The sequence below is a fragment of the Melanerpes formicivorus genome, unplaced genomic scaffold (assembly GCF_026170545.1).
Source record: "Melanerpes formicivorus ecotype bairdi unplaced genomic scaffold, bMelFor1.0.p_v2 SCAF_40, whole genome shotgun sequence".
NCBI classification, from domain to species: domain Eukaryota; kingdom Metazoa; phylum Chordata; class Aves; order Piciformes; family Picidae; genus Melanerpes; species Melanerpes formicivorus.
Genome location: NW_027142392.1, coordinates 4075033 through 4090961, shown reverse-complemented (window position 1 = coordinate 4090961; position 15929 = coordinate 4075033). Strand labels below are relative to the sequence as shown.

The following is a 15929-nucleotide window of genomic DNA, read 5'->3' as shown; positions in this document are numbered from 1 at the left end:
GTCTACCTTCCTTATCCTCCCTAATTCTTTAAGTGCTTTCAACTAGTTCTCAGCACAAAGGGAGGAGCTGGGAGAAGAAAGAGGCAGAAGGTCATAGAATCTTTTCTATTGGAAAATACCTTTAAGACCACGTTTGGATGTGGTGCTTGGGGATATGGTATAGGGGGTGAACTTTGCAGAGTAGGCTGATTGGTTGGACTTGGTGATCCTGAGGGTCTTTCCCAGCCTGAATATTTCTGTGATTTGTATAAATTTTATGAAACTAAGAAGCTGAGGAAAGGAAAAATACCATGTGAAAATCCCCAGGGCTCTACTGTTAATGAGTTGGAGTTATCAGGAAAAGTGACTTTACACTGGGGGAAGGACTTCAGATGAAATGGTATCTTTCCAGTTACCAAGGAGTCCAGTCCTGTGACAGCAGAGTTCAGTAGCCCTTGTGCTCCCAGAGCTGCTTTCTTTAGTTTGCTGCTTCAGTTGGCAGAAGCAGTGAGGTTTACAGCCTTCTCATTTTGCTTCCATACCATTTAGCAGAGTAATAAAAAAATCAGATTAGTAGAACCAGAGGGACCATGACCACGGTCTTTAACACAGGAATATATGTTAATGTAATTTACATTTCCTAACTAATTGCATCTCACAAAATTATCAGCAAATTCCACTCCTTCCACAGAGACTGAATGGAGGGAAAAAAAAGAAAGGGGGTTTGGAGTGAATGGTAATTCCTTAATGACTGGTTCAGTGAATAAGCACAGACTGCTGGGCACTGAGCCATTCACTGGAAGGGGAGCTCTTGGGTGATGTCAGTGGAGTTCCATATTTATGCAGTAATGTCTCAAGATAATGCCAATACCAAACAGAATGGTGGCTGATATTTAGGAAAAGATGCAGACAGGAAAACTTGGAAGTGTTCATGAATTTATGTTTGGTAACATTCTCCCCCCCCCCTTTTTTTTTTTTAATCAGAATGTTGTCAGTAATGCCATATTGAGCCCATAGAAAGTGAACATTTAAAATCAAGTACTCTATAAGCACACTTCCCTGTGGGTTTGCAGCTTGTTGCACAAGTTAAATAAGCTTGAGATTTCCACAGGCCCTATCTGTGTTTTGTGGAATGTTTCAAGAACAACACAATCTTACAGAAGAGTATTCTGTGGACTGCTGTTTCTACGGTGCAGGGGATTGCTCAGGCAGTACACCACTGCTCATTGATTACTTCTAGAGTTTGCACTTTATTCTCTCCAGGCCAGTTTCAATAGCTGGCATGGACAAAAATAACTCATGTAAGTGTCACTTAAAATCTGTTACCTTCTGATCCTGCTGGATGATCTTCACCGAGTGAGTCGTTTGTCATTGGAATGTGCTGCCCAGAGAGGTGGTGGAGTCACCATCCCTGGAGGTGTTCAAGAGGGGATTGGACGTGGCACTTGGTGCCATGGTCTAGTCATGGGGTCTGTCTTGATAGGTTGGACTCGATGATCCTCGAGGTCTCTTCCAACCTTAGTTATACTGTGATACTGTGATGATGCTTTTCAGTGAGCAGGCCACCTATCTGAAAACGTGTGCTGTTTTCCTACCTTATCACAACCGTTCCTCACCATTTCCCTCCAGCTTTGCTTCCTTACTACATGGTTGATATATTTGGCAGCGTGATGGCTGCACCGTGGGCAGAGAACAAATGGTAGCTCTCTTATTTGCTTCAGTATTCTTGGAGGGCTTCAAGAAGAGGGCTTTTGACAGGCAGAAATGCACATGCTGTCATGCTCATGAGGCACTGCACTATTTCATGTCAGGCAGGCTTTCAGTCAATGCCAGCCAGCTTTCCACTCACTGAGCATTCGTCGTTAAGTTTTGTGGGTTGGCTTTGGGGGATTTTCCTTGGCGGTTTTGTTCGGTGGATTAATTTTTGGTTTTAATCACAGTATCACCAAGGTTGGAAGAGACCTCAAGGATCATCAAGTCCTACCTATCAACACAGACCTCATAACTAGACCATGGCACCAAGTGCCACGTCCAATCTCCTCTTGAACACCTCCAGGGACGGTGACTCCACCACCTCCCTGGGCAGCACATTCCAATGACGAATGACTCTCTCAGTGAAGAACTTCCTCCTCACCTCGAGTCTAAACCTCCCCTGGCACACCTTGAGACTGTGTCCCCTTGTTCTGGTGCTGGTTGCCTGGAAGAAGAGACCAACCCCTTCCCGGCTACAACCACCTTTCAGGTAGTTGTAGAGGGCAATGAGGTCACCCCTGAGCCTCCTCTTCTCCAGGCTAAACAATCCCAGCTCCCTCAGCCTCTCCTCATAGGGCTGTGCTCAAGGCCTCTCCCCAGCCTTGTTGCCCTTCTCTGGACATGTTCTCAAGCATTTCGATGTCCTTCTTAAACTGAGAGGCCCAGAACTGGACACAGTACTCAAGGTGCGGCCTAACCAATTCAGAGTACAAGGGCACAATGACTTCCCTGCTCCTGATGGCCACACTATTCCTAATGCAGGTCAGGATGCCATTGGCCATCTTGGCCACCTGGGCACACTGCTGGCCCATGTTCAGGCGGCTGTCGATCAGCACCCCCAGATCCCTCTCTGTTTGGGAGCTCTCCAGACACTCTGACCCCAGCCTGTAGCTCTGCATGGGATTGCCGTGGCCAGTTTTCTGTTTCATGGTAGTTGTTCATAGGAGTAAATTTATCCTGTCAGCCATTCAGTATTTGGCATGGGACACCAAAGCTTGATAGCAATGAACTTCTTTTTTAAGTCAGTCTTGGCAATGACACTTGATACAGTTATATTTAGGTGAAAAAAAAAAGGGTGTAGAACTCTTTTCTCAACTTCTCAGACACATCATATGTATAGCCTCAAACAGCTGACTGAAGTTGGGGAGGACTGGAACAAAGGTGAAGAATGGACAGGATTTGTGAAGTTATTTGGAGTTGAGGGTGGGGAAGGGTTTGCTGTTGTCTTTTCTGGATGTTTTTAAAATAAGCATTTATTAAGAGTGAAAGCCATTTATTCCAACAGAGAAAGCTAAAGCCTTTGCTGCTGTTAGTGTTTGTGATGGACTTCTTCAGTGTCCAGCAACTGCCATAGGATAGGATAGACCAGGCCAGGTTGGAAGAGACCTTCAATATCATTGCGTCCAACCTACCATACAACACCGCCTAATCAACTAAACCATGCAACCAAGCACCCCATCAAGTCTCCTCCTAAACACCTCCAATGATGATGACTCCACCATGTCCCCAGGCAGCCCATTCCAATAGAAAATGGTTAAAAGTTGTACACTCTGTGCAAATATGGATTTTCAGTTATTTCAGTCCTAACAGCCAAAGCTTCTCATTGTATGCAGCTGTGCAGTGTTCCCTTATAGAACCACAGAATCATTGAATTGTTAAGGCTGAAAACAACCTTTAAGATCACAAAGTCCAACTGCTAATCCAGTACTGCCAGGTCACCACTGAACTATGAGCCTCAGCACCATACTTATGTGGCTTTTCCATCCCTCCAGAGATGGGGATTCAGACACCTCCATGGGGAGCCTGTCCCAGGGCTTGACAATCCTTTCAGTGAAGAAATTTTTCCTGTTGTCCAACCTAAACCTTCTCTGGTGCAGCTTGAGGCTGTTTGTCTTGTCTTGTGACTGGAGAGAAGAAACCCACCCCTACCTTGCCACAGCCTTCTTTTAGGGAGTTGCAGGGAGTGAAGTCTCCCCTCAGCCTCCATTTCTCCAGACTAAACAACAAGCAGCAGTTCTCTCAGCTGCTCCTGGCAAGACCTGTTCTCCACACCCTCCACCAGCTTCGTTGCCCTTCTCTGGATCTACTTCAGCACCTCAAGATCTTTCTTGTAGTGAGGGCCCCAAAACTGACCCCAGTTTGGTGTGGCCTCACCAGAGCTGAATACAGGGGGACAAACACTTCCCTATTCCTGCTGATCACACTATTGGTGATCCAGGCCAGGATGCTGTTTGGGCTTCTTGGACACCTGGGCACACACTGGCTCATCCTCAGCCAGCTGTTGGTTTAGGTCTTTATCTGCTGGGCGGTTTTCAGCCACTCTGCCCCAAGCCTGGAGCATTCATGGTGGTGTTGTGTGCCAAGTGCAGGACCCAACCATGTCCTTTCTCTGCAGCGTGCAACGCTGCAGAAATACTGCTTAGAAATGAAGGAAGCATACAACTGTGGGGGTGCTGGTTTTGTGTGGTGCTTCCCTAGTGCTGCTTTTTTCCCCCCCTTTTTTTCTTTTCTTGGAGTACTGCTTTAGGAGAAAGCTTTTCCCATTCCCTTACTACCTCCAGACTTAAAATGTGAGGGAAGCTACATTTGAAGTGTAGTAGGCTCGGTTTTTGCAGGAAACCATAGATGAGTACACATGGAACTACAGTAAGAGCAGTGTGATCAGCAAGATAAAGTACCTCTCTCTAGCTCTTATTTGGTTGTAATTTCATAAATTAAGAGAAGAAAATCTTAACAGGTTGTCCCTGGAACAGATAGAGCAGATACAAACCTTCCTCTTACTGAGGTTGAAACAGAAGTTTCTTCATGTGTTTGTCAGAGCTTACATTAATGCACATGCAACTATTCCATAAAAACATGAGAAATCATCGTTTTCTAATGCAAATAAGTTCTGGATGTGTATCTGGGTTTCAGAGGTCTGCTTGCTAACCTCTGCATTATCACTCAGTAATTCTCTTTGTTCTGTTAGCACGTCTCCACTCATTTCAGTGCCTTTATGGGAATGCAATTACTTTGCTGCAACTACTACAGAAAACTGGCACAACCATAGAATATTAGGGGTCAGAAGGGACCTCTGGAGATCCATCCCAAATAAATTAGTTGAGTCTGAAGAGTTCTCTATACAATGCAAAACCTAACCCCACTAATAGAAAAGAAACTTCTGAGACCATAGCTGTGCCTGAGCACAGTGTTCTGCAGGCAGAAGCATTATCCATTTGTACTTTCTCACTCCTTACACTCTGCTTTTTGTGCAGAAAAGAACTTTGTTCCACCCCCTACCTACCTCCTACTTCCCAGCTAATATTAAAAGCAGAGACAGCTCTGTAAAGAAATTATGTTGCTGAGGTCATTGCTTTTATAAAGTACTTGCTAGCACTTTGTGAAGTATGCAAAATGAAGTAGTTTAAAATACTTTTGGACACAGATTGCATACAATCCACACATCTTTTTTGCTTTCAATTCTATTTCTTCTCTAATTTCTCCAGATTTGAAGCATAAAATCACTTTGGTTGGAAAAGACCTTTGATATCAAGTCTCACTATTACCTAGCTCTACCTAGGCTGGTGCTTTGAAACACCTCCCTGGGGAGGCTGTTTTAGTGGTTGAGAACCCTTCCAATGAATAAGTTTCATCTAATATCCAGCCTAAACCCCCCAAGGTACAACTTGAGGCCATTTCCTCTCATCCTATCACATGTTGCTAGGGAGAAGAGACCAAGCCTCACTTCACTACAGCCTCCTTTTAAGGAATTGTCAAGACCAAAAAGATATCCCCTCGGCCTCCTTCTCTCCAGGCTAAATAACCCCAGTTTTCTCAGCTGCTTCTCTAGACCCTTCAGCATCTTTGATGTCCTTCTCTGGTCTGGCTCCAGCTCCTCAATGTCTTTTTGCTTGTCTGTTTTTCCTGCCTGTTGATTACCCAATGTACTCCACAATGAGAACCCTCTAGTTCCAATCCTATTCCATAACATCACAAGTTTTTTCTGGTGGTTTGAGCATTGTTCTTTTCTTTTTGTCCCATCCAGGTACTGCTATGTGGATATTTGTTAGCAATGACTGATGTGGAATCTACATATGCAGACTTCATTGCCTCAGGAAGAACGGGTAGAAGAAATGCTTTACATGACATACTTGTGTCCTCTCCAGGTGGGAACTCTAGTGAACTAGCCTTAAAGTTATCAGAGCTTGATATAAACAAAGCAGGTGAGTAACATTTTGATCTTTTATTGTATTTATTTAACACTACAATGAAGAGAGGAGGAGTACTAGTAGTAAACACAACGTGGTTTATGTTCAGGCATCGTTCCCTTGGCCCTGAGCAACCAGGAGAGGGTTGTTTTTTCTGATCAGCAGGGGTTGTCTGCAATAGGAAGCCCAGATTTCCTGCTTAGGAAGGGTGGCTATTTGGAAATAAAACATACTAATGAAAAATGAAAAGTCATTCTGCATGAAGTCCCTGGCAGCTGGGTCTATTCCAGGTTAAATGGATGGAAAATTAGGTACAAGGAAGAACAGAAGGAAGTCTTTATTAAGACCTGACTCTTCATAGGATCCTTTAATGGAAGCTGTCTGGTTTGAAGCCTGCAGGAGAAGCCATGTGTCTGCTTGAAAGGTCATTGTGGAGCTCAATTTTGTTTTCAGCTGCTAGAGGACAGAGCAATAGCAATGCATTGTTTGTTTTACTTGGATCTGTGTTTCTGGTTAAATTGTCTCCCCTTTCTGCTGATACTTTGTCTTTTAAGGTGATTAGCACTAACATAATCCCACATCCCACATCTTACTTTACCTCTGGTCTTACAAAATCTTTAGCTGGTTGTGCACCTTCACTTGAGAGGAAGGAGGGACAGTGTATGTTGAAGGGATTACTTTAAATATAACTGGTAATAGGACTGGTTAATTATATTCCTGTTATGTGGGTGGGAGTTAATAAATGGACCTTACAGATCATTGAAAGCTCTTTGCAAATCTTCAGAAAGAGGTCTTACACTTGTTTTAGTAATAGCAGGGGAGAGCAAACTGTCAATAAATAGCTGCCCTCTTTGTACACGTATTTTGCTGAGACAGCAGCAAGAGCTCTGAAATGCAGCCTAATCACTGGGCAATCGGCTGTGGGCAGCCTGACATTTGGGTGGTTGGAGTGCTGCTTGGAGAGAGAAATTCTTTTTCCTGGCATTCAGGCTAATGTACATTCTAAGCCATTCATTCTGGAGCTACCAATTTGAGGCCTGTAGCTTCTAGAGAGAGAGAGACTGGGAACTACCTGAGAGAGTCCAGTGGAGGGCCACAAGGACATTGAGGGGACTGGAGCTTCTCTCTGATCACAGTATAACTAAGGTTGGAAGAGACCTCGAGGATCATTGAGTCCAACCTATCAACACAGACCCCATGACTAGACCATGGCACCAAGTGCCACGTCCAATCTCCTCTTGAACACCTCCAGGGACAGTGACTCCACCACCTCCCTGGGCAGCACATTCCAATGATGAATGACTCGCTCGGTGAAGAACTTCCTCCTCACCTCGAGTCTAAACCTCCCCTGGCACAGCTTGAGACTGTGTCCCCTTGTTCTGGTGCTGGTTGCTTGAGAGAAGAGACCAACCCCTTCCTTCCTACAACCACCTTTCAGGTAGTTGTAGAGGGCAATGAGGTCACCCCTGAGCCTCCTCTTCTCCAGGCTAAACAATCCCAGCTCCCTCAGCCTCTCCTCATAGGGTTTGTGCTCAAGGCCTCTCACCAGCCTCTGATGAGGAGAGGCAGAAAGATCTGGGGCTGTTTAGTCTGGAAAAGAGCAGACTCAGATGGCATCTTCCAATGCTCAGCAATAGCTGAAGGGCAGGGAGCAAGAGGATGGGATCAGACTCTTTTCAGTGGTGACCAGTGACAGGATATGGGGCAGTGGGCACAAACTGGAACCCAGGAGGGTTTGTTTAAGCATAAGGAAAAACTTTCCTGTGAGGGTGCTGGCACCCTGGAGCAGGCTGCCCAGAGAGGTTATGGAGTCTCCTTCTCTGGAGGCTTTCCAAACCTGTCTGGACATGTTCCTGTGCAACCTGATCTAGGTGACCATGTTTTTAGCAGGGGGGTTGGACTAGATAATCTCTAGAGGTCCCTTCTGACCCCCACCATTCTATGATGATAGCTGGGCAGGGCCTTTAAATTTTTTCCTGTTTAACAAGAAAACCTTTATTAGTACATGTGTAGGTGTGTCTATTTATTTTAATGTGATGATACATGTAAAATGTTGGAAAAATATCAAGTAGGTGGCATTTGAAATGCATACCAACCTTCCTTCTCACTTAATTTTTCTTCAGTCCCAAATGTACAAGTTTCAAAGTTGATTTTGGTCTTGTCCCTTTAGAAAACATAAACAGTCCCTATTTTTAAGTTAAGCTGTTGGAGTGATTGCAAGGCAGAGCTGGCTTCTTTTGCCAGCAATAGGAAGAATTTGGCTTTATGCCTGTGATGTATGTTGGGATGTGCTTTGTATGTGCAGTCAGCTCTGTGGTGATGAGAATGGTGTCAATAACTGTTAGCCTAATTCTTAATACATGATACAGGAGTCTGTTTGGTGCTTCTTGGGGCCTCCTTTTGCAGTTTGGATGCCTTAATCTTTGCAGAAAATTGTAGAGGCTTGTTTATAAAATTACCTTAGCAGCTACACAAAGGTGCCTGCACACTTCTTCAGGAGGTTATGCATTTGGAATTAGATACAATGACAATATATTTACATTTTATATGATTAGTACACCTTCTTTTGATGCAGCCCAGGATGCCACTGGCCTTCTGGGCTGCAAGGATGTATTCATAATATCATAGTATCAGTCAGGGTTGGAAGGGACCACAAGGATCATCTAGTTCCAACCCCCCTGCCATGGGCAGGGACACCCCACACTAGATCAGGCTGGCCAGAGCCTCATCCAGCCTGGTCTTAAACACCTCCAGGGATGGGGCCTCAACCACCTCCCTGGACAACCCATTCCAGGGTTTCACCACTCTCATGGGGAAGAACCTCCTCCTCATGTGCAGCCTGAATCTCCCCACCTCCAGCTTCATTCCATTCCCCCTAGTCCTATCACTCCCTGAGATCCTGAGAAGTCCCTCCCCAGCCTTCCTGTAGGCCCCCTTCAGATACTGGAAGGCCACAATTAGGTCACCTCGGAGCCTTCTCTTCTCCAGACTGAACAGCCCCAACTCCTTCAGTCTGTCCTCATAGGAGAGGTGCTCCAGCCCTCTGATCATCCTCGTGGCCCTTCTCTGGACACGTTCCAGCACCTCCATATCCCTCTTGCAATAGGGGCTCTAGAACTGGACACAGTACTCCAGGTGGGGTCTCACCAGGGCTGAGTAGAGGGGGAGGATCACCTCTCTCTACCTGCTGGCCACACTTCTCCTGATGCAGCCCAGGATCTGATTGGCTTTGCGGGCTGCAAGTGCACACTGAGAGCTCATGTTGAGCTTTTTGTCCACCAGCACCCCCAAGTCTCTCTCCTCAGGGCTACTTTCCAGCCAGTTACTGCCCAGCCTGGATTTGGGCCTGGGGCACATTTGTATTGCTGGCTCACGTCCAGCTTTCTGTCCACCAGTACCTCCAAGTCCTTTTCTGCTGCTCTGGAGTTCATCATCCTCCAGTCTGTATTGATCTCTTTATAGTAAACCCTGTTCAGACTGCTGTACTGAACAGGGTTCTTCTCTTATTGTCACAGTATCATAGTGAATCAGTTCCTATGAATAAATTTCATAGTGAAAATACCCTACTATTTTTATGAAATTCTTAACTTTCTAGCTGCTTTAAGTCTGAAATTAAAATGATAGTGGGGATTGCAGCCAGGGATTGCATTTTGAAGGGGCCTCTTGAGATGCAAATACAATTGTCCTAGTAGTAAAATATGTTCTGTTTAATGCACGGTGTCAGTTTTGATTTCTTTTTACTTTGTTTTTGAGACTGGTGTGTGAACAGTTTGGGTTCTGGGAGAAAGACCTCTGTGTTAAGGTGGTTCATGTGTCCTTTTCTTGTGTGTTGTAGAAGGAGAAGGAGATGCCCAACGAAATCCAAGTGAGCAAACCGGGGAGGCCCAAGGAGAGGCAGCAAAGCAAGAAAGCTGACATCCAACTTTGACCGACTGGAGCAGCTGCTGGATGTTTTCAGACTACCAGAGCATGCTGGAACAAATTTGTTTCCATGAGCAAGCTGGTGGAAAAGAAAGTGCATGTGTCTTCACTGCTGGAACCCACTCAACACAACACTAAAAATGGGGGTACAAGCTGTGGCAGAAGACAGAATTTTCTCTACCTCTGTCATTAGCAATGGTTGAAGGTGTTATTGGTTTCTTGGGATAGTGTCACCCGATGGATCCCTTCGTAATGACTACTTGATGGGAACACTTCTAAGAAGTAGAGCAGGTAAATCTTGTAGCAAATGGCCTTTGTCACGTCAGAGGATCTAATTGTGTATCTTAAGCAAAGGCTTGTGTGATCCTCAGAGGCTTAAAATTCTCTGGCCAAAGTGTTCACCCCTTAAAGGACTGTAAGGAAAGCACCCTTTTTAGAACTCTCTGTCCGTTTTACAGCCCTGGTCTTTACAATGGGTTTTGTATCGTACGACTTAGATGCTCCACACTGCCCCTTCTCGACTGCTTATGAAGGATATTTCTGTTACTGTGAATTTTTCTACCATGCATTTTGAAAGGGCTGGGGGGTTGGTTTTTGGTTGGTTGTTTGGTTGGGGTTTGTTTTCTTTTTCTGCCTAATGTGGTGACGTGCACATGATAGATTTACGACGTCAACTGCTACGTTTGACTCTGCCTAACCTAAATGACTTGGCAGCACTCATCATTTGGTACTAGCTGAGCCTCCAAACCCAGTTGTTAATGTGAATACTTCGGCGTGTGTTGTGTCCTTGATAACGGTTTTGCCCCTTGCCTGTAGTTAGTTGCATATCAGAGACTCAAATTGAAGCTTTTATGTTCTTACTCTCCCCAGTTTTCTAATTTTTACCCCCAATTTCTTAAGCTTTCTCTGAGGTACTTTTTTTTTTAAATGTTAGTCCAAGTATTTTATTGTTAAGGGTAGTTTCAAGAGTACATTTATAGCCTTGTTTGGGTGAAAATTCAAACAAATTCCGTGGTGCTAGAGGTTTTGCTGGTTCACGGTGTTCGAGATGGGCTTTGTTTACACATGGGGGAAATAACCGCCACAGGTTATTGCCAATTACGTGTTCTGGTAAGAGTCTTTGTTTGCAGGATAGTCCAACTAGTGGATCAGCCAGGGGGACTATGTTTTCTATTCCTTGCCTTTGCCTCAGTGGATCAGGCTGTTTGCACAGCTAGTAGCCTGTTACTGATGCATCAGATGCATCTGAGTGCTCAAAGCTGCTACAGCAGCCTTTTGACTCAGAAGCGGAAAGCGAAGTGGGAGATTGGGTATCTAGCACTCAAAAGACTGGACTTTTTGCTTCTCAGCTATTCCAACATGACAGTTCAAACTGGACCTCCACTGAAATACCAGGATAGTTTGTCCATCCGAGGGATTACTTAAATCTACAAATTAAAAACCTCTTCTGCAGTAGCTGTGCTGATTTTTCTTTCCCTGATCCTGCCCCAACAGATAAGGCCAGATGTGCAGAGATGTGGTGCTAAGGGACATGGTTTAGCACCAGACTTGGTAGTTAGATAATGGTTGGACTCAATGATCTTAAAGGTCTTCTCCAACCACAACAATTCTGTGATTCTCTGAGGCTGAAAGCTACAGAACAGGGCAGCCACCCCTCTGTGTGACTACGGTGAGCAAGGAGAGGGACTGACTTGTAAACCATGGAAATCACATCAGCACCAATCACTTGAGTCAGAAAGATTTGTTTTCTTTTATTAACAGGAGGTGATGTCACTTTATATATAGTATATATATATATATTATATCTATTTTTGTGTTGTTGTTGGTTTCCAGTGTTATGCACTTTTTAATGTTTGTAAACTTTTACTAATATGGATAGTGTGATTGCTTCTTGAATATACTAATCATCAGTTACCACATCATCTTTGTGGCCACAGCTGTTTGTTTCTACCATAGGCATCATAGTACTTGTCACCTGAAATTCTTTTGTGAGATGTGTGGAGAAAACAAACAAACAACAAAAAGCAACAACCCACAACACTTCTAATCAGTATTATGAGCTCATTTATTAGTGTTGATAAAAAAAAAACCACCAACAAAAACACTACAAAAAACAAACTAGCCAGCAGTTTGCTTGTGGTTCATTAGTGTAATATTAACTCTCACCTTTTCTGGTTTGGAAGCTGAATGCCTTGCTGTCTTATTAGCTGTCGAATGCCCTGTCCTCTTGGTAACAGAAGTAGTCCATTTGCTTTGAAAACCCTCTTAACCTTTAAACTAATTATTTACCCCTTTGTTTTGCTTGGTGTTCCTTTCCAAGTTAACATATAATTATTATTGATTTTTATTTTGTTTTTAAATCATTTCCCTCATTTTGCTCTTGCATCAAGTTCTTCGAGCTGAACCGGTTGCCCCTTTATCATGGACTAGCTGCTGTCAATCTATCACAAACACCAGAAGGAAATAAGATTCCAGGGCTTTATGTGGTGCCATTTTATTGATGATCCATGAGACATCATCAATAAAATGTCACAGACAAAGGCAGTAGTGGGAATAAGTAGTAAATGATAGTGCATTAAAGAGTTGACTTCACTTATTTTCCTTCAGTGCTCTTATTTCGGTACACTTTTTCCTTCTTAACTCTTCTGTGTTGTGAAATAAAATGAATTTCAGCCTTTCCTCTCTATTTGGTACCTGTTTCTTCTATTTCTTCTCTTGTTTTCTTTTGAGTTTTAAAACAGTTATGGAGACCTTTGCTGGTTTGGAAACACACCTGGGTTACTTCCCCCCCTGCCTTTTCTAGCCATGTTTTTAAGTCAGTGTGGTGGGTTGAAATTACTCCCCAACATCAAATTGCCAGACCAGCTCAGCTGAAAGCAACTGGAGCTGTATTTACAAGCAGAACTGCAATCTAAAAATATGGAATGCAATGAATATGTAAACATTGTCTATTTTGTACATATATTGACAATTTATAAACAACACAAGAACACCCCTGGAGAAAACCAGGGGGTTACCAACAGCTTCCCCCTCCCTGTACCTTGGACGCGAGGAAGAAGAGCAAAGTTATTACTTTGAGCTTGTTAGTACTTAGCCACAGCAAAGGAACATGGCCAAGGTCAGCAAGCCAGCAGAAGCACCACTTAGTATCATAGTATCATAGTATCATTCAGGGTTGGAAGGGACCACAGGGATCATCTAGTTCCAACCCCTCTGCCATAGGCAGGGACACCCCACACTAGATCAGGCTGGCCAGAGCCTCATCCAGCCTGCTCTTAAACACCTCCAGGGATGGGGCCTCGACCACCTCCCTGGACAACCCATTCCAGGGTTTCACCATTCTCATGGGGAAGAACCTCCTCCTCACATCCAGCCTGAATCTCCCCACCTCCAGCTTCATTCCATTCCCCCTAGTCCTATCACTACCTGAGCTCCTGAGAAGTCCTTCCCCAGGCTTCCTGTAGGCACCCTTCAGATACTGGAAGGCCACAATTAGGTCACCTCGTATCTGCTAGAGCAAAGGAAGTCCAAAAGAGAGCTTGCACAACTAGCTTTATGTTGGCTTCCAGACCAATGGGGTGGTTTAGACCTTATCATTATTCTCCGTTTTACATCCAATGGCAATTTATCTACATTCTATCACTTTCTGTTCAAGATCTGTGGAACACTACCACAGGAAGCCTGCCACTCTGGCTTCTGTTCCAGCTTTGTCTTTCTCAGGACAGGTAAAAACATTAACACGTTTAACAGCAAAGACCTCTCTGTAAGTTCTATAAACCTGAAAGGCTAGTGCTGAACTGCCAGCTTAATAGAATACTCCTTAAAGGTTTGGTTTGGTGGGAATATTGTGTGGGGTGGTGGTGTTTTGTTTTACTGCCTCTTTTTAGCTGTGTGTTCTCAGTGCTTCCTTCACCCTGAGATCCCATTGCCTCCAAAGATAACCCCTGTACTCATGTTCTTGTTGCCTGTAATAAAATCTGTGACTGTTTGCAAGCCTTGTGCTTGCAGGGTTTAGACTCTCCATGCACCTGAAGCACAAAGAATACAGAGCTAGAATAAGACAGAGATGTTGGCATTACTTGCTTCTGCTTATTTCCATGTGTGCTGTCCATGTGCTTCAAAAAGCTTTGATTAAAAGACTGCAGCAAACATACACCCCCCCCCTTATTTCCTCAAATGATCCTTTTAAGCCAGAACTTCCCCATGACCTTCCATACCAGAATTCCTCCATAAGAAAAGGTCAGTATACCTGCTACTCATCCCTGCTATTTCCCTTGTCATGTTTTCCCCCACAATTTTAAAGTGTATCCTTCTATGAATGACAGGAGTAATAGTTCCTGCAAATGAATCATGATCTTATCTGGTGTCCACAAGGAGATGAGCAGCTACCGAAGTGGTTCAGCTGGAATTGCTGCAGTATGAAAACCTTCCTCAGCTTAACAGTGAATAATTCCAGGTATGCTTAGTATTTCAGCTTTGTGTTTCAGAAATGCCAGTGAGTTTTGCACAAAGGAAAGACAGAGCTGTTGTTGAGATTGAGCACAATAATACCGTCTCAATTTTGACAAAGTTGGCTTTATCTCAGCAGTATTCCTACATTGAACAGGTCCAGAGGAGGCCCTAAAGATGACCTGAGGGCTGGAGTACCTCTCCTGTGAAGGTAGACAGAGTTGGGCTTGTTCTGCCTGGAGAAGTGAAGGCTCCAGGGAGACCTTAGAGCATTTAGAGTATTTGAAGGGAGCTACAGGAGAGCTGAAGTGGGACTTTTGACAAAGGCATGGAGTGATGAGGTGAGGGGTAGTGGCTTCAAACTGGAAGAAGCTGCATTGAGATTAGACGTCAGGGAGAAATTTTTCCTTGTGAGGGTGGTGATGCACTGGCAGCTTGCCCAGAGCAGTTGTGGAGGCCCCAAGCCTGTAAGTGTTGCAACCCAGATTGAATGGGGCCATGAGCGACCTGGTCTAATAGTAGGTGGTGTCTCTGCCCATGACAGGGGTGATGGAACTAGATGATCTTTAAGGTCCCTTCTAACCCAAACCATTCTATGATTCTGGTTTTGCCTCAACTTCTTTGTTTTGCTCTCTCTTTCTGGCTGGTTTATTTTCTGTCCTGTGCTTCCTTTATGTAATTAATACCCTAGAAGTGTCTGGCTGTGGAGTGCTGCATTGATTTCCTGTGTACTTAACTGCCTGAAGTATTATAGTGGAAAGTTTGTTTCCTTTTGATCAGTGTTCAAAGGGGGATCTATTTCAATATTTTCAGCATGACACAGGCAATAGAACCAGGAGGGATGTGTGAATTCAGGAGGATAGGCCAGCAATATGAGGAGAATGTATCTTCTTCATGCTAAGGCAGATGGAGCCCAATGCAGAAAATAGCTTCTTCCATCATATGCTAGACAGACTTCTTACCTCACTGCGTGCTGACAGATCCATTTCATTATGTCCTGGTTTGAGCAAGAGTAGAACTGCTTCTGCTCAGTGCTGTCCCTTCCCAGCTCAGTCTCTGCTCAGTGCCAGCACGTTGTGCAGCTCAGGGCAGGTTTGCACACACAGTGGCTGCTGCTAGCAGTGAGAACGTGATGGGGAGAGTTAGCACCAAGGGCTGGGCTGCTGACCAAGGGCCCTGCTACATTTTCTGTGCCACCTTGGGGTGCAGAGTAAAAGGCTGCACTTGTGGGGAGGAGCAGACAGTTCAGGTGACCCTAAGCTGATCAACATATGTAGTGTAAAGGTGAGGCATCATTAGGTCAAGACTTTCATTCAGTAGCCAGTGTTCAAGGAGAACTCTGTCCCTTCTGCCTTTTGTCCTGATCCATGGGTTCCCAAATGTGGTTCTAGAATCCACCTCCTGAACCTGGTTCCCATTGACTAGTGAGTCCAGTCTGGGCCTTTCCCAGTGCCTGCCACAGCATCAGTGGCAATATTGACAAACTGCTGTCAGGGGTTGGGTTCAATATTAGTTTTGGGTCTGTTTAATTTTATTATAATTATTTTCATGAAAACTGGTTTAGTCTTCTTTCCCAGCCCATCAGTCCCTTTCCCTTACTCCCTTTCCCTTCCCTTTGAGAAGGGAGAGGCGTTCATAGAG

The 15929-nt window shown here is 44.5% G+C and overlaps 1 protein-coding gene across 1 annotated transcript in view; it reads left to right on the top strand.

Moving 5' to 3' along the window:
• The window catches only part of PKIA (cAMP-dependent protein kinase inhibitor alpha), a 49474-nt gene extending 36949 nt beyond the window's left edge, over positions 1 to 12525 (top strand). Inside the window, exons 2-3 of the mRNA XM_068158604.1 lie at positions 5756 to 5933; positions 9754 to 12525. Coding sequence (XP_068014705.1) covers positions 5783 to 5933; positions 9754 to 9833 — 231 coding nt within the window. The 5' untranslated portion in view covers positions 5756 to 5782 and the 3' untranslated portion in view covers positions 9834 to 12525. The remainder of the gene's footprint in view (positions 1 to 5755; positions 5934 to 9753) is intronic.
• Positions 12526 to 15929: the final 3404 nt, after the last annotated feature.